The sequence below is a fragment of the Schistocerca nitens genome, chromosome 7 (assembly GCF_023898315.1).
Source record: "Schistocerca nitens isolate TAMUIC-IGC-003100 chromosome 7, iqSchNite1.1, whole genome shotgun sequence".
Classification (NCBI taxonomy): domain Eukaryota; kingdom Metazoa; phylum Arthropoda; class Insecta; order Orthoptera; family Acrididae; genus Schistocerca; species Schistocerca nitens.
The window spans coordinates 228,819,375-228,842,805 of NC_064620.1; the positions used below are offsets into that span (position 1 = coordinate 228,819,375).

Here is a 23,431-nt window from a genome sequence, read left to right on the forward strand (position 1 = left end):
AGACAAGCACTTTTGGATCACTACTGACGAGCTGGAGAGATGATTTGTTTTCCATATTGTTGAGAGCCTCAAGCCACAGATATTATGTACACCAATGCAGAATCATAACAGTCAGTTCAACTGTAGCACATTTCAGCTTCACAAATACCAAAATAAAATTCAAGCTGTCTCCTCACTAGAGTCAAAATTGATGGCTACCATTTTTAGGGATGAAAGGGTATTATTTCGGTTGATTTCAAAGAATATGGCCCAATGACTACAGCTGAAGTATAGTGGAATAACACTCACTCGCCAAACTGAGGTGTGTCATCGAAAACTGACGATACTGGAAACAAACTTCCAAGATAATCCTCCGCTGTTACAATGTATATCTATACACTGTTGCCCATACAAAGGATCCTGCATTTCCACGGAGAACTTTTTAAGCACCTGCCCTATAGTCCTGAGTTTGCAGCGAGCAACTATTAAGTCTTCCTGCACTTGAAACGGCAACTGAGTGGAGAATTTTGGGAGACAACTAAGAACTCTAGACCACCACTGTCAACTGGTTCAATTCTCGGGCAGAGAAGTTCCAGGTAGGCAAGACAAAGGATAGCACTGAGAAGTGAACAGTGATTATCTTGATAACTGAAGTAGGTTTATAGGAAACAAAAGCAGCAAATAAAAGCTTTTTCTAAAATATATAATTTTTATAGAATGAGCAGCACTTACTTTTTAAACACGCTATAGAAAAAGTACTGTATTTACCCGAATATAAGACATGCCCAAATATAGAAAGGCCCCCTTTCGTTAATTTTTAGTATATTCTGACTTATTAAAATTACAAACTTTTGTTAATGTAAAGTATCTGCCTACAAAGTTAACAATGCATCTATTCTAAACCTAGGCCATTTATTCACTGTCCACATTTTGATAATACAAGGGGAAATAAAACAGGCAAAAAGAAATGGTCTACATTAATTTTTATCATCACTGCCTTTTTGTTTACTGTCGTATGTAGTATCACTATTTTTAATCATCACTTATCATCCTAAAGGACAGCTGTGAAACTTATATCTATATTGTCACAAATATTTAGTATTTCTTCCAAATATGTCACGATTTCTGAGGTTGTGGCTAAGGTGGGACCTGAGAACACAGCTTTTTTTTCTGAACACATGACAGAGTTTGCTTCTACACTGACTTAAGAGTGTTGTGAAATATCTTGCTTCCAAACATATTGTCTACCTGCCACACTCTCATTGGCTGTGTAGAACGATCACTTGACACACCCCCTATCATTCTCGTCATACCTCATGGTGAGCATAGACAACATTGCTGTATGAAGTAATTAAGTACGTCACTGGCCCCAATATAGACTTTAGCATCTCCCACAGAAATGCATGCAATTGTTGAGTATTTGCCAAATTTTAAAGTCAGTTTGATTCCGAGTACAAATAGAATTGGGCATACTGCAGTTTGAACATGATAGATGTCCATAAAAAGCCATAGAACACAATATAAATTCCTGCGGCTGGTAGCAGGATGAAATTTGCTGCCTGCTCAGCACTCCCCTTCAAGCACAGAGTGTAGTTCTCAGCCAAGGCAGTGTAACTGTTGCCCCCTCCGACTCTTCTGTACTGCTGCACTTGAACAACAGAGAACACAGACTGTAATACCTTCTACGATGCAGGTCATATGCACCAACAGCTACTAACACATAATTTAAAGATGACAAACATGATTCAGTCCAATTCTCAAACTTTCACTCCTTCTGTGATCTCGTGACATCTGGTGGTACTATCTCCACAACAGGTTTTCCATTTTAATTTATTCTTGCAATAACAGTTGCAGTCAGCTTAAAGTGGTTTATTTCATTTGTTAGGTATTTAATTCTGGATTAATTTTCTTTCTTGATTCATCTGAAAGTCACCATCTTGTTCTAAAGGTGATTAAAAGCTGGCGACGTTTCCCCAGTATTCTAATACACAAAAAGTGACCGAATTTCTCATTTGCAACCCACTTGGAAAAATCATTAATTTCTCATAACCAAATAAAATTTTGACTTGGGTTCAGAATCAAGTAATGGTTTTTGAAGGACAACATTTTCGCCTTTGAATGTCACCCTTACTTACAAAACAGTACAAATGTAGGACTACATATGTGGTACGGGATACCATGACAACTTTTATTGCAAATCTGTTTGAATACAACTTAAGTTTGTAAGTTGATAGAATTTAATGCTATTTCTTCCTGTGTTTTACAAAACTTTCAATTTTAAATCCGAGTATTAAATAGTTGTAGTGGCTAGTTCAGGGTGACTTGCAGTTACACTAGCACTGCCAGTCAAATATCACGTGACTGTTCGAGCAAAGTCAATACCGTATCAAGCACTGCATGCTTATCAGGAAATCTCTAGCCTATTTGAACAAAATCGCTGTTTGCTAAGCCCTACCCTTGGGAATTCTTCGAAATAAATCTGTACAAAGTCTCAGTAGCCAAAGCTTCATTTGTAAGTGTAAGGCAACCTCTAAAATAAACTGTTAAATGATGTAAAAATGTTGACATCAGAAGCAGTAGTTCAATCTGCAAATATAAGATGACCCCATATTTTTAAATTGGGGAATTTGGGAGAAAACCTCGCCTTATAATTGGGTAAATATGATATAATTGGTTGAACTACTTTACCTTTTTTTATTATGCTTGGAGTACTCACCAGTAGCATTGTTCCTGTGACCTTCATACTTATGGATAAATTCTGTTCCTGTCGTAGAACGAGTGTCAAAAAGATAGATATCTTCATCATTGTACGAAGCCAACAGCTCTGTACCATCATGATTGAAAGTGGCACACGTAACATGCATACCGGAACCTGTTGTACTACGTTCTGCCTGTGATTATACACAACAAAAACAAACAAGATTATTATGTATGATTTTAATATATATATTTGAAGGGGGAAAAAAAATACTTAAATTACCTAGAATCGACCCTCCAATCTAACCAATGTCAGCAGCAATAGTCACGAACAGAGTTCTTTACAGCAAGGAAGACTCTCAACTCGCTTGCAATGATAGTGAATGACATGTAAACACCAAATAAAAATTGTATATTTATGTAACTGCTGTTCTTGCATGATAATTGATAAAAAAAAAATGATCATAGTGGAGTGAGTATCTGCAATGCATGTATAAGACAATACAAAATTAAAACTGTAAACTCTGCATAAATGTATTTCTGCAATTGGAGCTATGATTTATTCAAATCATTAGTAACAGATGCCGATATTTCACCCAACATAAATAAAATACTGGATGAAAATGATAAACTGAAACTGTTTGAGAAGCATACAAATTCTTCACATTCACTTCACAGCCATCTGATTGAATTTTTGCTTCAGTTCTACATTATTCCAATTAATCTCGCTGCTTCATTATCAGACAGATATTTCTGAAAATACTCTCGGGCTTCAAAAATCTTCACATTTAACATTTCTCCAATTCAAATGAAGTCCAACCAAAATAATCCCCACAGGCTTCATTTTATATTCTGCTCATCAACTGATTTAGTCACAGATGCCAAATGACAATGACTTGCAGAAAAAATTCATATTCCTTCTTTAAAATATACTGTCCATAAAATATAATCACAGTTTAATTTCCAAAAATTAATTTCACACAAGAAACTTAATCAAACCGGCAAGAATATCTTTTGCAGCTACACTTGCCAACCTGTTGAGAAGTAGTCTTCTGTTAAGAAAAACATCAAACACTACATTAGAACTTGTATGAAATGTGACATGCAAAAATCATACTGCCAAATGTACTAAAGTAACACGTGTGCATTTTATTACCTGTTTAATACTGCTGCTGTCATGTCTATTTCAGTACCTGCAGACACAGAGTCGAAAGCAATGGACAACGGATGTTATCCAGAGTGAACATTAAAATTGTCTTTTGTAATGCAGTAACTAAGTAGAAGAAAGAAAAATGCACCCACGAAACAATAAGCAAATGAGGACGGTTGTTCTTAATACAGGGGAACAGCATAACAACTGCTCATGGAACTACCTCAGTGCCATCCCAGAAAAATCTTGGATGAAACTAGATATTTGAAGCTGAACGGACTATGAAAATGAGTCACTGGACTCCAAGGGATAGCCTAATACAATTAAACAGATGTGCTTGGAGCACTTTACACAGCCCAGGGGTCGGGGACTGCCTCCCACCCATCATAACTAATATGAGCAATATGAAGTTCTGATCTAAAATTCTCGAAATGGAGGTTTAGAAAGTTGGTAGCTAATGACTAGAGACATAAAAAAAACACCATATTAAACTGTTTAACTGGAATGGGCGCGATTTTTAATGTTTTTATAATAGGTTTACTTGCTGCAATCCAGAAGCCCGATGTGTCCTGGGATGATGAACGAAGCCCCCCCCCCCCCAACCCGCCGCCAAAAGAAATGCTCATTAGAGCTAATGCTTGTGCTACTCGGAGCAAGAGGTAGAGCATTCAATCAATTTGCTAGCTCATTGTGCAGGCATATAAACCTGCCACACTGTGTGTTGCTATCACAGTTAAGACTCCGCCACACCACTGGGATGAAATGACCAAATTATAAATCTCCCTCAGTGTGTGTCCCTCTTAGGCTTCTAGTGATGTGACTTTGTGATAGTGTAAGCAATCTGTATTAATCACAATATGTGCAGCATGGAGAAACAGAAAACAGTCATACATATTTCGACAACCAGAACCATTATACACTAACACTGCGACGTCAGCATCTCTGAGTGTCACGTACGTCCTCAATCTATTATGCACAGACACACTTCGTCACAGCATATAACAAGACAGAAAGAGACACAATTGAAAATAGAATCTGGAAGGAGTAGTGTTGAAGCTAGGCCTTTTGCATCAGTGAGCATCATTGGCTGTCCATTTCATCTGTATGTGATATGCACGAAGAAACTGATAATTTATTGCCAGTGGAGCAACTAAAACTACATATGCAACATTATAAACCAAACCTATGGGTCACGCACTTTGAGCAGGCCTTTTGGATATTGAGTACTAACACTTATATGAGGTTGTTATGCAAAATTTCCAGACAGGGCATGAGCATGGCGAGATAGGCCCCCAAGGATGAAGGCACGGGAAGGAGAAGTACACGAGTTCTACAATCCCTCGTGTTCCTTTATTCTGCCTGCGAGAAGAACCCTTTCCCTCAGACGACAACTGTATCTGCATGCTACTGTCAGTGTCATTTCTACAATGTCATTTCATCCATGTAGCATGATGTAGAAACGACCTACCGATCAACTGTCTGTCGGCAATTACGCTTACGTGGCAACAGTGTGACTGGTTCACACAGCTGCTATCTACACAGCATGTTCACATTCAAAAATGAAAGTTCTTGCTGATAATTCGCTGCAGCATTGTGTTGGTAAGGTGATGCTGAAGCCAATGTGCTACTTGACTGAGGGCATACAATTTTTACCACTTGAGCACTGAGCGAGACTGTTTCAGCTATAGAGCTTTAAAGTATTCAACAGAATAAGAAATGCTATGGGAAACCACTTACATATATCAAAACATTTCATCTGACTAATTTCCCATCAGCAAACACATTACAGAAAAGCTCCTTGCCTTATCTTGAAAAATGTGCAGCTGATTTTCATGGCAAATATAGCAGAGAGAAATAGATTTTGCCAGGACCTACAGTAACTGGTGTGAAACCAACTATTAAAGTAACACCTTCTCCATAGGACACCACACAATGGCAGTGAGCTTTCTATGCTTAAAACAAAGAAATTCAATGAAGAATGCAAACATAATTCTTGAAAGGGATGTTGTCTCAGCTCTTAATTAGGCCCTTTTTCTTCCACTTTTAATTAGTAATGTATTCACTACTGATAATTAATGAAGAACAAACACAATCTGTCTATTATTATTATTATTATTATCATTATTATTATTAATAGCGTGTGTAGACCCTCTTGGATCACGCAGTACATTCAGATTAGTTTTCCTTATCTCCAATATGGTTCTCATTCTCTCTCCATAGGCTATTTTTCTTTCTTCAGGTCACTTGGTAAATCATTTTTTTGGAACCTCATTCTACCCAACAATTTGTATTTTGTTACAGGTCCCCTGATTATTTCAGTATTGTTTTTAGGTGAAAGATGTGTTCTACACATGAGCAGCCTAGTAAAAACCTAACTTCGTATTCACTGATATTATGTTCACACTGTGCTTGTCTTCTTTGAAGTAAACATGCTGAGAATCTCATGTGACTTGAACAGGGATCCCTCTGTAGTTATTTAGGTCTGTCCTGTTCCTTGCTTGTGTAGATAGTTGATGAATGTGTGCTTCCAATCTTCTGGCAGTTTTTGTGTGTGCCAAGTATCTGTGGTGATTTGTGTTAGCTTCTCACATGTGTTTATCTCTAGGTGCTTCAATAACTTCTGCAATGATGCCTCTTCCACAGATGTGCCGCTGTTTTTGAGTCTCAAGATATGTTTGCAGCTTTCATCTCTGCTGGAAGACACTCTCTCTCTCTCTCTCTCTCTCTCTCTCTCTCTCTCTCTCTCTCTGTGTGTGTGTGTGTGTGTGTGTGTGTGTGTGTGTGTGTGTGTGTGTGTGGGCGCGCGCGTGTGTGTGTGTGTCTTCTTGTGATATTTTGGAAAGTTGTTCTGGCAATTATGAAGCTCAGAGGAGTATCGAAGTTGCTTCCTACAGTAGTAGGGAGCGAGTTTACTGTCATGATTTCTGAAACCGATTCTGTGATGTGATGCACACTGTGTAAAAGTCATGCATGTCATGTTTCCTGAAGTTATTTTCAATAATTTAATATTGATCTCTCATATGTCCACTCTTTGTCTGTCTGGTTAATGCTGCCACCTGCTTTCTGATCTCAAAAAATTGTTGTTTAGTCCCGACGGTTATATTTCTGGAAGGCTCTCTTTTGTTGTTCTAAAGTGTCTTCACATGCCTAGCCCTAGCGAGTTTGTTCCATGTTCCTTTGCGGGTCACCTTTCTGGCTTTCAGTATAAAGTCGGGGTGGAACTGATTCCAAATGACTGTCTTTTTTCCTTTTTTTCGGATCTCTGAGCCAATTTTCTCAAGGTGTGTACCACTGCACTGTGCTCTTTTAGGATAAATTGAAGTTTGATGTGAACAAGACAGAGATCCGAGTCGACATTTGCACCTCTGTGGATTTGTATATCATGAACTTCTTTCTGAGAATCGCATGTGACAGCAACATGATGGATTTGACACTCACTAGCAAGCCTATGGGTTAGCTACAGGTCTTTTGCTTTTAAAAATGTTCCCTAAGGGAGGACAATGTGATTTTAAAATTCTTTTGTTGACAACACAATGAATCTGGCCCCTTTCCTATTGGTGAATTTATGTACTGGGAACTGCTAAAGGTTTTTTAGTGAACTTTATCTCTGCCATGTTGTGCAGATGACACTGCCTAATAGGATTCTTATTTATTTCTATATTATACATCATAATAAAACCAATTTATTTATGCAATATGTTACCTAAATACAGTTCAATTAATATTTTTCAATTATAAAAATAGTTTAATCTAAATAGAAAAATTCAGAAATGTAGTTTTACGGGCATGGGGGGGGGGGGGGGGCTGCAGCACAGATTAGGCTGTCCTGACAAAGGTACAGGATCACCTCAGTACAGCTTTGGATCACGATAGCGTTGATTGTGAATGGCTGGCAACTTACAGACCACATGCAATTAATTTCATAATAACCGCAACAGGTACCCTATTATGTAACAGCATCCAGCCTGTAGTAAAAAGTTAATTGCTGTAATAATGAGACACATGTGAAATGTGCTAGCATACTGCGAGCAAGATCCTGCACACCACACAGCATCAATTAACTGATCTGAAATTTAACGAATCCTGATGGAATTCATGATCTTACCATAGTTGTCAAAAAGATAAATATTCCAACCATGTTCTCAATGCAATACTGGAAGTGAAGAATAAAGAGAAAAGTGTATTTTCTGTGACACTCAATCTCAGATGTGACGGGCTGCTGTAATAATATATTTTGAAGTCCATAGAACAGTAGTGCATTTTGTCACGGCTTCATTTAATAAGTGTGGAAGCACCACAGATATGTCCGCTCGTCTCCAGGGGTGAATGATACAACAAAAGCTATGTGCATCAAGTTCTGGTTTAAGTTAAAATTATGTGAAGAGTTACCTAACATTTTGCTTACTCCTATATGTATCTTGCAAATGCACCACAAGAGTAAAATTAGAGAGATTTGAGCTCCCATTGAGGCTCTTCAACAATCTTACTTCCTGAATGGCACTAAAGTCTTTGGCAGGAAAGTGGGGAGTGACAAGTAGCACCCCAAATTCCCTCCGCCACATACTGTATGGTCATGTGTAGAGTTTAGATGCGGATATCTATGAAGCTAGCAGTGAAGAACAATACATATGTAACAGAAGAGATTGCTTTTGTGCTTTCAGACTGAGTTGAAGGAAAATTAGGTACTTTATGAAGAACACTAATCAGTTACAAAAATTGCATGAAAAGTAGGAAACAGTCCATACTGCAGTAAACCGGCTGGGCCCATAGCATAATGGACTTGCTCTTAGTGTAAATGAAGAAATTTTCTTCAGCTTTATTTCAAAATTATTTTTCTTTATGTAGAGGAATTTCAAGTTGATGGTGCTCCTTGTCTCTGAGCTTCTGCTAATCAGAACTGGTGTTAAGGACTGTTTGTTAAGCAATATTTGTGCAATTTTTCATACAAGTACACTATGTCAAATCCACACAAAAGCACAAAGAGACTGGCTTCAAGCTGGACAAAGAAACTATTGTCAGTGCAGTGCAACTATGAATACATTTATACCCAAGCAGGCACATGAGGTCCGTAGCATTCTTTCATCAGACGAGGATTTTAGGTAACAGCTACCAGTATATCACAAAGCAAGCCCACCACTAAATTCCCGATTCTTTAAAGAATTGAACTCCCGTATATAAAAGAGTTTCAAATGTCTGTCTGCTTTACAAATGAGTTAATGTGTTAAATAGTGGACTTTAAGCATATAAGCAAGAAAAGGTTTAGGAATGCTTTCAAATTACACATAAAGCTTACTGGAAGTCACTAAAGTGCTCCCATTATGAAGCACTGGATGAATATAATCTGGGAAATTTGCACCCCATTTTATGCGAAAGCTAGTTTTTCATGCATCTCAACTGTTTATGATATCATACCTCCTGAAATATGGGCCATACAATGATATAATTTTGCAGGTTCAATCTGTGTTATCCGCAGATACTATCCGCAAATTGTGTTGTGAATAGAGCCAGTAGTTAGTAAACACTAAATTGAAATATCTTGCTGGCCGCTGAAGTTTGACTGTGTGAACACTAAAGATGCAGTAAGCAACAATCCCCCCCCCCCCCCCCGCTCTCTCTCTCTCTCTCTCTCTCTCTCTCTCTCTCTCTCTCTCTCTCTGTGTGTGTGTGTGTGTGTGTGTGTGTGTGTGTGTGTGTGTGTGTTGGCGGTGGTGGGTGAGAGTTTTGCAAAGGTATGAAATTATGTGTAAAGTACAGTACAGTAAACTCACGTTTATCCAAAATGATTGGGGTGGCGGTCGGTTTGGATAATAGAAGTTTCGGGTTAACTGAAGCCCCCTGTTCTCACGCATGAAACACCCCAAATTGTGTCAATATCACAAAATATGATAGTAAAACTTATGTACAGTATGTAGCACATTATTAATATGGTTGCGAATAAGCCTGCATGTTCTTGACTGAAAAAATTGTCTTGTGTTAAAAAGGTGCCAAAGAATGATTGAAAACTTCAAGTTTTTAAATGCTGAATAACAAAGCTTGTTTATTTTGCATCCTTTCATGAAAAAAAAAATCAGCCTTATTTGGCAGCAGGAAAAAACAGGAGTTTTTATTTTATTACCTACTATTTTGAATAGAAAATAAACTACTGGACAAAATTATGAAACAAATCTATAGATTACTCCCAGGAATGAAAAGTTCGTCTGGAGAAAGTTTAAAGTAAAAAGAAAAAACACTTTTAACTTATGGATGTTGATGTTCTAGGATGCTTCATTAGAATTTATTGTTTGGTAAAAATGTCTGTAAGGTTTTTTTTGTTTTTTGGCTCGAGAAACTTTTGTTGCACCTATATATCTCCAATGTTGGAAACAAACAATTTCGTGATAAGTTTCCTCCTCCTGTTGGCTGATGTACTCCAGGGTGGTTTGGATCACTTCATAATCAACTGTGAGGAATCTTTTTTCTCTGCTTTGTCATCATACATATTCTTCCAATGCTTTCTGATTGATCACAATTTGGATAAGTTCTTCATCAGTCAAATCAAAAAAGTCGTTTCCCATCCACTCTTCAATGTCTTCGAAGTTTGCGTCTTCACAATCTGACAGCTTTCCAGTAAATTCATCAAAATTATGTCATATTCATCTGTTTCTGGCACGTCAGCTTGAGTTCTGGTGTTGCCGCCTCCTTCCAACCACTGATGAATTGCCTTATGATCTAAGTGTTTTTTCCAAGACCTAACGAGAGAAATTGGAGAAATTAGATTCCAAGCTTCAGCAATCCAATGAATGACACTTAAAACATTGATTTTTTTAAGAGCTTTCTTAAGATGATCTTCAGCATTAATGGCACTGATTAAGTTTTCCAGCAGCTTGCGTCTGTAATGTTTTTTCATTGCCTCAAGAACACCTTGGTCCATCAGTTGACATGGAGACGTGACGTTTCGTGGGAGAAACACAACTTTGATATCCCCTTCTTGTAGATCATCTGGGTGAGAAGGAGCGTTGTCCACAAGAAGTAACACTTTTCGAGGAAGTCCATTTTCCTCTACGTATTTTTCCTACAGCTGGAACAAACTCTGCCTGGAACCAGTGTTTGAAGATGGCACCATTTATCCATGCCTTAGAATGATTCGTGTACCACACTGGCAAATGTTTATCAGCTGGTCACCGTCTAAATGCATTGGTTTTTTGGATTTGCCAATTAAAGTATGGTGCAGTTTATGATTGCCAGTGGCATTACTGCATGCAAGGACAGTAACTCTTTCTTGGCTTTTTTTTCCATCCAGATGCTGTTGTTTGTTGGCAACATTTTGTAATTCAACCCAGTTTCATCACAGTTGTAAAGCTGATCGCCAGTATAATCTCCTTTGTCGATGATTGTGTGCAGTAGAGCAAGCATGTACAGCAAGCACAAATCAGTGATAGCGGCTTCATCCGCAGATAATGATTCACCACTGATGGCAATTTCATGAATGTCATGCCGCTTCTTGAACCAATCCAGCTAGCCATGACTTCATAGGAAGTCTTGCTCCTTTCCTTCAATCAGCTCATAAAGTCTTCACTTTTTCATGAAGTAGAGAACCTGAAGCTGGCACACCTTTGGCTCTTAGTTGTTCTTGCCACAAAAGTAAGACCTCTTCTAACTGAGGATGTGCACCTTTTCTCATTGTTTTCTGAGATTTCATTGCATTGCCAGATGCTTGTATGAAACAAAATTTTTTTTCTGATCGATTTGTCTTCCAATCAGTAACCGTACACCTACCCATGTTCAAACCCACAGCAACTTTTGTGAGTGGCTCAGCAGCACCTATTCTCTGCAAAACACGAAGCTTTTGCTCCAACGAGATCACATTCTTTTTTCGTTACGTGCCTATAGTCACGTTCAGCATTTTTTTACTGACATTTGACTAATTCTTTTTTGGTTTTTGGTCACTTTTATCTCAGGACATTTTAAAGCATGTAGAGCAAGCACAAAATGTTAAATCGAAAACACACAGATGCACGACTTGACAACACTCGAGATGCACTAGACAAAGCTTTTGACTTTTGAAACCTGGCTGTGGCAGCCATCAAATGAAAACATTCGATACATCTATCCCCTCTCCCCTGTCCTAAACAAGCTCATGTCATAACACAACTGTGGGTTGTATGTTCACTGTTAAATTGTTAAGTGCTCAGCTTTCTCTGATGTACCGATAACAGGTGGAAAGTGTTCGGCGCCACACTCTCATTGTCGATTTCAACAGGGCTAAGTCACGCTGCATAGAGCAATACTGAACATACTGTACTAACAAGGAGTTTCAATAGATAGCAATGACAAGAAACTACATAATATGAACAATAAACACGCTAAAACTTCAACCTACACACGCACGAATTGACGACACTCTGACTTTTGACACGTGCCAGTGCACTGATTAGCAGTAGATTGTCAAAAAACACCAGCAAATGCATGGCTCCAGATGCAGACATTTAAACTTGTCAAATGTCAGTCTAGCTAGCCAAAAGTGTAGCTACGCAATTCGTCAGACAATACCAATGCGAGCCACGAAAATCTGAAAAATCTGTTCAAATAAAACGGATTACGGATAAACGTTATTCAGATAATGGGAGTTTACTGTTCTCGTATTCTAAAATTTTGGACTAATTTAGTCAATGTTATGTGTGCCCCGTCAGTTACATGCCTCAAGACACACACAGTTTCTAACTGTAATACTTGTCTTATTGTGTGTTCATAGATGATGATGGCATGTTACGCCGTCGAAAATTCATTCTACAATGACCAGTCAATCTGGCTGCATGCCCGAGAGACCTTCAAGCAGCTTGTCTTATTGTGTTAAACTTTTAGTGTAAGACAATACTTGTTAATGAGTAGATTGTTACTGCACTTTATATATTTTTTAATTCTGTGAATAATTACACAAAATATTTAAAAAATCAAATTTTTTGCCCCTGGTGAGCTGTTGAATATGCAACCTGTAAGTGGTACCAGGTTCAAGGATTGGGATCTAGTAATATAGATAACCTTGGGTATTTATGAAATAACTGATTCCTCTGTTCAAGCTCTGCCGAAATACTAGTTGTCTCTCCTAGTCCAAGTGGCAAACTATCTGGAATCATGGAAAGAAACCACATAGGTAATACTTTTTAATTTAAAATCATTATTTATTCAATAATTCCAAATTCTAAGCCTTAAGTATGGAATCCAAACTCTATAAATAATGCCTTTCTCATAATGATAAACTTTCTCCAAGCAATCAAATTGTACCACTTAAAGCCCACTATAAAACTGTTTTGAACCAGGTTTTTGGTTTACATCAAATCTACTAAACTGTATTAAATCACCAGCTGATCTCCACTAATGACCAAATTTTGTCTGTATTCAACACAGAACTACACTGCACTGCCTCAACATTCTAACACTTTTTTCTCAAGTGCACAAATGTTTTGATGGGTTAACATCTTATGAAGAAGAGATGTAGGCCTACATATTTGGGAATGACACCAAGAAATAAGTGTGAGAAGTGGACAAAATGAACAGAATTGTATCAAGTTGAGACCAACTGAATGCTGAATGAAGAAGGAAGAAAGAGACACTGTGTACCACTGTATGTGTTTTCAAATTGAGAGAGACCAGACAACTATTTCTGTTTCTTGAAGATGAACAGCAAAATTCTATTACCATAAATTTGAAACTGCCAACTACAGTAATGAAATTTTCTACAAATGAAGCAGAGTTTCAGCTTGCACGATTAGCCAAACTCAGGAATCCAAACACACAAAAAGCCCACCTAGAACACAAACAAAATAAGAAATGAGCACATTACTACGATGGAGGAAAACCAGTGAGGATTCCCTGAGGATTCCCTATGGCACTTCTTTATTGTGCCACCTTATAGAATCACTTCTTCTCTGTTATGAGTATCATCAAACCTTCAATTTATATATAAATACTTACACCAGGCTTACTGTTCAGATATCACCTTCCATGCTGCCACAGCAAAATTATAACAAAACTGATCAAAAAAACTTGCTTTAAGCTCACCAGATGGCTGGGACAGAATTTTGTAACAGGCTGCGCACTACTTTCAGAACAATGGCGACGATCGTAGATTCGTACAGCACAGTTACGGCCACTGACACAGAAGAGGTTGCTGTCTAATGGATTGGTATGGATGCTATACAAAGCAATCTTCTTATCACGTTCCTTCGCCACCAGCAGCCTACATGTAAGGAAATAAATTACAGAGTAACTACTATCTTACTTTGTACATCGCAACAGGCCCAAGTCATTACAATTAGAGAAAGGAAATGCTTAGAAATGTGTGGGGCAATAGGTTATACTTCAAAACACAAACAAACAAACAAACACACACACACACACACACACACACACACACACACACCTGATATTCCATCAAGTGTTAAAATACCAATATTATTTTCTATTTTATCTCCCCGGCACTGTTTCAACATTTATCATTTCACATCAATAAACCATAAAGTTTGGTTTTAGAGTAAAATCCCACTGATTTGAAAGTGTTTTTATTTGAAAGTGTGGTTACAAGATACTGGTGTTTTTCCTAGCTGTCTCACAGTTCAACTTATCAATACAAGCATAATTACTTAAAGAAATCCAACTACCCATTATTTTTCAGTGTGCAAATATAATAAAATAGAAATCAAGTAACTGATTGAGGTTTTTGAAGTTTTATACGTTTCAGTTAATTATTCCCCACTGAATAATTGTCAGCTAGGTCACATTTAGCTTGAGTGACAGGAGTGTAAAGCACAGGCAGGGAAAGGAAATATATCACAGTAATGCGAGATAAAAGGTGCATGTCTCAGCAGCCCCAGCTGAATTAATGAAGATAAAAATATGCATAACAAGGGGAGACAATGGAAAATTGCTCTGCCGTCATCAGTTAAATATTTACTTTCAAGAGATGGGTTGGTTAATATCACTGGTGTGTTCTGCCTGGTGCAATACATTGTTGTAGTTGTAATAAAGACAGTGAGTCTTCAAAAATTCCAGAAACATTTCTGCTACACTAAGACGTTTGTTTTCTGAACTTTAACTGTACTCACTCCAATTGATCCTAGTCCACAACAATAATTCTATTTCTGCAAGTTGGTACACAAACAGAGCACTTCACACAAAGATACGACAGCGCTGGCGAAAAAGTTTCACTCAGTACCTTTCACTGTACACTTTAATGGAGATATAGCCAATGAACTGACAATTTAAATATTTTTATCTATAAAAGTATTAAAGCAAATCTTAACCAGAATTTTACAGAAGGTATACAGTGTGTAAGTTAACTTTATAAGCCAACATCACATTTCTGGTATTAAAAATTTCTTGTTCATCACTGCTGTAATTCCAATGACTTCTTGTTAAAGCTTTATTACGAGTTAAATTTTACAATATGAATTAAATACAAAATAGTAGGCACAGAAAGAAAAAACGTAGTTATTTTTTATTCTAATGAAGAAACTCTCCACAGAAAACTAAGTAACACTGTTGAGCATTTCACCATATCAGTCTCCCAGCTGCCTAATTGTCTGCTACTGCTGCTGACATGTACCACGTAATTCCCATGCTTGTTATATTATCTCAGTTGCGAAATTGCTATTTTCTGAGTGACACATAGGAGTTTAATTACCTAGTTCAATTTTGTGAACTATATTCTCATAGAGAAAACGATTTTGAATTTTACAATGAGCATACATACGGCAATCTGTACCTTGTATGGCCTATCTAAGTAAATAATATATCTCTCTGGAGTAATAAGGTGCTAATTAATATTAATAGTGGAATTGTATACAAACAAGTAGTGAAACTAGTAGATTCATTTCTCAACAAGCTTTAATCTCATTTCACTACTTACTTTTCTTCACCCAAGAGGCCTACATTTTTATGGTGGATTATGACAACAGGCTGGGGTGCACAACAACCTGGCCCTGTCCACAATGCTGTTCCACTTGTCTAACTATGTCTACACTGATATTTCCTTTCAGTATAGAAATACTACAAAACATACCTGGCCCCAAAAAGCATCTGCATTCTACACTCTAAAAAAATCTGTGTTTGATCCTTTAATTTTTCTAACTAGTGTAATTTACTGTCATCACCTCATTTAATTATCCATAACTGTGTGCTCCCCTTCTCTCTGTTTCCCTTGCCTCTCCTCATCTGACACTCATATTTTATCCACCTTCCAATATTTTTATTAACTACTACTAGATGTGCTCAGCCATTCATTGCTGTGGCTCAGTCTGGTTAAATGGAAAAGGAAGGAGAGACAAAGCATATGTTTCTAATATGTATGGGAATTGGATATACATCCTAATCTCCTCCCCCTATCTCTGCTCATCCCCTCCTTTGAACTTTCTATATCCATTTCCTCCCACCCCTATCCATCTCTCTCTGACCTTGAGCCATATTGTAGTAGTATTATAATCACAAGCCGGTAATCCATAAATACAGTTTCCTGCCTGCTAACAAGTTTTCACTGTTATTTATATATCTTATGTCCATCAGAATGTTCATTAAGAGTACTGTGTAAAAATTTAAAGTAACTCAGTTAAGAAATTTCTCGAGATTTTTGGTAATACCATTTCCTGTTTATATATTACACATTTATTTATACATCTAAAAACAAAGAAGGTGCTGGCAGGTCGATAGACACACAAACAAACGCAAACATACACACGAAATTCAAGCTTTCGCAACAAACTGTTGCTTCATCAGGAAAGAGGGAAGGAGAGGAAAGACGAAAGGATGTGGGTTTTAAGGGAGAGGGTAAGGAGTCATTCCAATCTTGGGAGCGGAAAGACTTACCTTGGGAGGGAAAAAGGACAGGTATACACTCGCGCGCACACACACACACCCACCCACCCACCCACCCACCCACCCACCCACACACACACACACACACACACACACACACACAAGCAGACATTTGTAAAGGCAAATAGTTTGGGCAGAGATGTCTGTCGAGGCGGAAGTAGAGGCGCGCGCGCGCACACACACACACACACACACACACACACACACACACACACACACACACAAGCAGACATTTGTAAAGGCAAATAGTTTGGGCAGAGATGTCTGTCGAGGCGGAAGTAGAGGCAAAGATGTTGATGAAAGACAGGTGAGGTATGAGCGGCGGCAAATTGAAATTAGCGGAGATTGAGGCCTGGCGGATAACGAGAAGAGAGGATATACTGAAAGGCAAGTTCCCATCTCCGGAGTTCTGACAGGTTGGTGTTAGTGGGAAGTACCATCCGGGTTATCTGGATACTTCCCACTAACACCAACCTGTCAGAACTCTGGAGATGGGAACTTGCCCTTCAGTATATCCTCTCTTCTCATTATCCGCCAGGCCTCAATCTCCGCTAATTTCAATTTGCCGCCGCTCATACCTCACCTGTCTTTCAACAACATCTTTTCCTCTGTACTTCCGCCTCGACTGACATCTCTGCCCAAACTCTTTGCCTTTACAAATGTCTGCTTGTGTCTGTGTATGTGGGGATGGATGTGTGTGTGTGTGTGTGTGTGTGTGTGTGTGTGTGTGCGCGCGCGCGCGCGCGCGCGCGCGCGCGAGTGTATACCTGTCTGTCCCTTTTCCCCCCAAGGTAAGTCTTTCCGCTCCTGGGATTGGAATGACTCCTTACCCTCTCCCTTAAAAACCCACATCCTTTCGTCTTTCCCTCTCCTTCCCTCTTTCCTGATGAAGCAACAGTTTGTTGCGAAAGCTTGAATTTCGTGTGTATGTTTGCGTTTGTTTGTGTGTCTATCGACCTGCCAGCACTTTCGTTCAGTAAGTCATATCATCTTTGTTTTTAGATATATTTTTCCCACGTGGAATGTTTCCCTCTATTATATTCGTAACATTTATTTATGTATTATACATATTAAAAATAGGTATATAAAAATACGCACTTATTCAAATGCAATGCTGTGTCAAAATTTCAAAGCAATTGGTGAGCAGATTAAAACAGAGACTCAAAATCAGGACCTTTGCCTTTTGCGGGCAAGTGCTCTACTGACTGAGTTACCCAAGCATGAATCATGAACCATCCTCACATCTTTACTTTCGCCAGTATCTCATATCTCCAAATTTCATAGCTGCTCTCCAGCGAATCTTGCAGGACTAACATTCCTGGAAGAAAGGATACTGCAGAGAGATGACTAGCCACAGCCTGGCTGATGTTTCCTGTATGAAACTTCCACTCTGCAGCGGAGTGTATACTGATATTAAACTTCTTGGCACATTAAAGCTGTGTACCACTCCAAGACTATAATGGCAAATGTAAAAATGTGGGGATGTTTCATGATTCATGCTTGGGTAACTCAATCAGTAGAGCACTTTCTCATGAAAGGCGAAGGTCCCAAGTTCGAATATCAGTTTTGATCTGCCAGGAAGTTTCATATCAACACATACTCTGCTGCAGAATGAAAGTTTCATTCTCGCTTACATTTTTATTCACTAAGCATCTTTCACTGTACACTTTAATGGAGATATAGCCAATTAACTGACAATCTAAATATTTTTTCCATCTTCATAGATGGAAATGTTCATTTGTACGAAATTTTAAAACTCCAAAAGTTCTTCATTGCGTGCTTTGAAATTTTGACACCACGGTGCATTTGGATACATGCAATTGCAACTTTATTTACTTAGATACACTATTCTATTATTTTTTTCTTTCCAACACAATGTATTAGTAGATATTCCACTTAGAAGTCACAGCTGAATATTTTGGTATATTTTACTAAAATTTGTAGTATTTCTTCCATTACATACTCATTTCATAACAGAAGACACAACCTACTTACTTGTCAGGCTTTGGTGCACGCACATCCACCGACATTACAACTGCATCTTCACCAGAGCTTAAGAAGACGTGTGGGCTGTCTGGCAGTATGGACAGCTTGTGGGCTGGTCCACGGTGCTGTGCAAGGCGTCGAGTTGCACGGCATTGTCCTGTGGAGGAAAGCTCTGCCAGACGCACCTGGCCATCTCGTCCACAAGATACAACGTGTGTGTCACCCCGTAGGGGAAGGAATTTTACCTGTCAAAAATAACTACTATTAACGCCGATGGTAACAAACTTGTGAAATTTTTTATCAGTATTCAATTTGTGTGTTGAAAAGGCCACTTATTAAATGAAGTTAAAGGTTTACTTTTGGTCAGAAAAAAGATCAGATTTTACAGTGGCTCCATCAACATTGCCAGGGGCAGATGTGGACTCTGACCATAATGGTTATGACCTGCAGATTAAAATTGAAGAAATTTGTGACAAGTAGAAAATTACGGCAGTGGCACCTGGACAAATTTAAAGAACCTAAGTGGTTAACACAAGATATATTGAATTTAATTAACAAAAGAAGTGTAAAAATGCAGCAAATAAAAAAGCAAAAAAGGAATACAGGTGTTTAAAAATAAGACTGACAGGAAGAGCAAAATCCAAAGCAGGAATGGCTAGACAAGAAATACACGATGAGAAATGCAAGACTGTAGAAATATGCACTTGGAAGAAGATAGGTACCAATTATAGGAAAAGTAGTCCTTTCGCGGCTAGCAGGCATTCATGAATGTCTTGCAGGCAGAGATCCAGATGGCCACAGGTGTACATGTACACCCAGCAGTTAGAAAGGCCAGACAGCCACAGGTGGGAAGGCATAATGGCTAAGGGCCAGGGTGAGGAAGTGAGTAAATGTGCACTATAGAATGGTGGCTCACTGTTGTCCACATTTCAGCATTCCTAACAAAGCAATCATTATCTGTTTCTCTTGTCTGAAAGCACTTAAGCTTTCACCTGCTTCCTGTTCCTTTCAGCTTACAAGTCGATCTTAGATACAATTAATTTTGTAACTTACTCAATACAAAAGACGACAATATATATATTCTGAAGGCCATGAATTATTCTAATGAACTGACATATAGACATGGCAAAAGCGAAACCATGCAGAAAACAAGTGCATTTTCTCAGTAACACTCACGGCCACACGGAACAGCAAATGACACACCATGGGCAACAACAGCAATTTGCTTTCTTAATCTACAAAGTATATACGATATAAACACACATAAACTGAAAGATTCTACAGGATGTATGTACACGTTTCCAAAGGCAAACAATGCGAGAAAATATGTACAGTTTCTCAGCAAAATTCACTGTCGCAGGGAACAAAAACGCCACACACTGGCAAACAAATGCAATTTGATTTCCTAGTGTACAATGTATACTATGCAAAAATATATAGTTTGAAAGGGCACCAATTGGTCTACAGAACTTGGGTTTCAAAAGACAAATAGTACAGCAGATACATACACTTTCTCAGTAATACTCGCCACCCCGCAGAAAAGAAGACAGTCTGAGTTTTGAATGGTTACACTTGGAACTGCTGATTTTAAAACTATGTATCTTGAAACTTATTTGTCCAGTATTAATGTAATTTTAATACGTTTTAGACACCTATATAAAGCAGAGTAAGTCTCAAATTACAGTATTTTTCAAACAATTTTTTTAGCGTCTTTCTCAAATAATTTTTTCTTGGCACAGAATAAACTTATAACAGAAAGGTTGGATCACTCTTTAAACTTTCTTTTATGGTTACGATAAACGGCAGCTAGTGTGACCGTACAATGTAATACTGATTTTATAAGGAGTATTATTGAAGAATGGAATGCTGAAATGTGTGGTTAGCCTATATTGCCCATAGCCTGCAGTGATCATCATGGCGTCAGCTATCTGCCTGTGAGGCACATAACACATTCGTCCTCATTGGCCAACAGAAACATGGCAGGACCTATGAACTGCTTGTAAAGCCCTTGTGTGATAAAGCATACTACCGTCGCGTATCATCGTGGTGACAACCAAAACTTTGGGACATGTTTCATGGTGAATGTCGAGTGATACTAATATGTGTGTACACACTCACAGACTAAGTTTTCTGTAAAAATGAATGTATCTTTTGATTTGATAAAGTACAATCCCTATGTATTTATTCTAAATTTTAGACTCTCTCAACAATCCAGCACTTTCGCTAATTTGGCACCCCTATGTGTGAGGAGTGGCGGGTTTAGCTAGAGTCTAGTGTACTACTACTACTACTACTACTACTACTACAACTAGGTACCTTCTGCCGTACACCATATAGCGGCAGCAGAGTAAACTAGGTACCCTTTGCCATATACCATATGGTGGCTGCAGGGTAAACTAAGTACCCTTTGCCATATACCATATGGTGGCTGCAGACGAAGAATTAAATATGGTGATGCTGATTGAATTATGTTTGAAAATTAGACACAAAATAGTCCAAGACAGTCACTAGCAAGGCTGTGGCTGGTATCAGCCATCGGGATGACATTTTTGTGTGATAAAAGTAGTACATATTAGCTGGTGTTTATACTCAGCAGTGTCAAAAGTGGCATTTGTCTTGAGGCACAATATCTGAGAGTGAGTTATGGTGCAAATAAGGCTGTTCAAGTGCTCAAAGTTTTTAAGTGCAATTGGTCACCACGAGCATGAAGGGACCATCATCATCCTGTGGTGCTTGGCATGAGCACTCCTCCCATGGTGCTTAGCTTGAGCCAGTGCTCATGCTGCATCCGCATGTTGCACATCATCAGCTAAGCTTAGAGAGCAGCAAGCCAACTTCAGTGCTGCATCAAGAGTTCCCACATGCCAGCCACCCTGCCATCAGTCATCAATGACAGCTGCTGGCAACTCAGCAGGCACTATTATGGAACCGGTTTCAGCACTATGCTGTGGCACAGCTTACGAAAAGCTGTTTTGCAGGTATTCTCAAGGGTGAGAATTGTGTGGTGTCCCGATTAAAACCCACAACTTGTGTCTTAACATCTCAGTACTTTACTGTCAAATTAGTGATTGGCTGTCATGTGGCTTTTGTAGTTGACAGAGGCTCCCACCATCTCACTTCAGTGATGTGTCTGTAACACCAACATTCCTTCAGCTTTTTGTCCTACAGGGTTCCAGGTCTGAGCCATAAGTGCAGACACTGGAGCAAACTATGTGGTTTTTGCTGGTGACAGCTGCCTTTAAACTAAGTAGCAAGGGAGGTCACATGATGCGATAACGGTGGCATCAAAGGCGAGAAGAAATGGGACACCAGTGAGTAGGAAGACCAGTGCTACTAAGACAACTAATTCAAGTGACAGTGTTAGTAAAGATGCAGTTTCGAGCACACTTACTGCAGAGAAAATTGTGGCAGTTGATTAAATTCTTAGTGATTTACAAACTGCACTGAAACAAACAAGATCATCAACAATAATTATAGCTCAAATCAGAAACACAATTCAGGCATCTGAACTAACACAGGCAAAACTTAGTGACAGAATGAAGAGTTATGTGTAGAAAACAAACACCTATGCTGTGACTTGGCAGGTGCAAGTAGACTGGAAGTGAGGACAAGACTGAAAGACTAAGCAGAAAGGGAGAAACTAAAGCAAGAAAAAATACAACATACGAGTGAAGTAAGGCTAGATTGTAGCTGGCACACTAGCGGGCAAAAAATATGGTAGAAGCTAGGATACAACATATGTGGGTGAAGTAAATAAATATTCCGTTTTTTCAAAACCACCAACAATCAACAACCAGATATGCACACAGTTGGGGAAACCTTGACGAATAAAATCAATCCCTACCAAGGCACTGTGTCACAGACAGACAGCAAAAGATTGCAGGAAAGAACTGCACCGATAAAGGACATTAGGTTCGAGGGGGGGGGGGGGGGGTGGCCATTCTTAGCATTCTTATCAATCGCAGACACTTACTGAACAGGACTTTCTCAATGAATTGCACAACACCAATCTAATGACGACCTATATAAAGAGTAGTTCAAGATATAGGTCAAGTTATGAAGCAAAATAGGACTATGGAGCTAGATCACACAGCAAAGAAGTGTACCAAAAGGGAAGTAACTAGCGTCAAATGTAGCAAACCACTGTAGTGAATCAAAAGCATAGGGTGCACATCAAGTACGTGGCGAAGAAACAACTGCGACAAGGCAGGGGACCAGAGTGTGTGGCATACAGACAGTTATACGACAGACAGATCACACACACATGGAATACGACCACATATATGTTCACTCTCACGCCACACGAGTGTGACAGTGAGCAAACACATACTGCAAGATAAAATATCTGCACTGGCTACATGTAAACTCCATTTCCAACACAGTGTGGAAGAACTGCAAATCACCATCAACCAGAACACATCTCTGGTCTCATGCAGTTGCATGGCAACGACAAATAGGCTTCATAACTCACTGTTGAATGAAGTGCTTAACAGGTACATTAGAACAATACTCTGATCATGTTGTGACGATACAAGTATGTAACGGAAATTATGCACAGTTTTCAGATGAGATTCATCCAAACAGAAAATAGAGAACTGCACAACATAAAAAATTAATCACCACTGCAGATATCAATGTATATTCAACACTATGGCAGTCATCACAGACAAATACTTTGCAACTGACTGATACTGATGAACAACCTATACATAAGTAATAGGGAGGATTAATCCCACACACATAGCAATACTGACATTACAGCAGCAAATATAA

At 38.7% G+C, this 23,431-nt stretch overlaps 1 protein-coding gene across 3 annotated transcripts in view; it reads right to left on the reverse strand.

Annotated features, from left to right (window-relative positions):
• LOC126194790 (DDB1- and CUL4-associated factor 8-like) overlaps positions 1-23,431 on the reverse strand; it is a 145,281-nt gene that overhangs the window by 72,238 nt on the left and 49,612 nt on the right. For all 3 annotated transcript variants that reach the window (XM_049933093.1, XM_049933092.1, XM_049933094.1), the window contains 3 exons: positions 18,668-18,903; positions 13,865-14,042; positions 2,696-2,870 (listed from right to left, as the gene is read on the reverse strand). In XM_049933093.1, the coding sequence (XP_049789050.1) occupies positions 2,696-2,870; positions 13,865-14,042; positions 18,668-18,903 (589 nt within the window). The remainder of the gene's footprint in view (positions 1-2,695; positions 2,871-13,864; positions 14,043-18,667; positions 18,904-23,431) is intronic.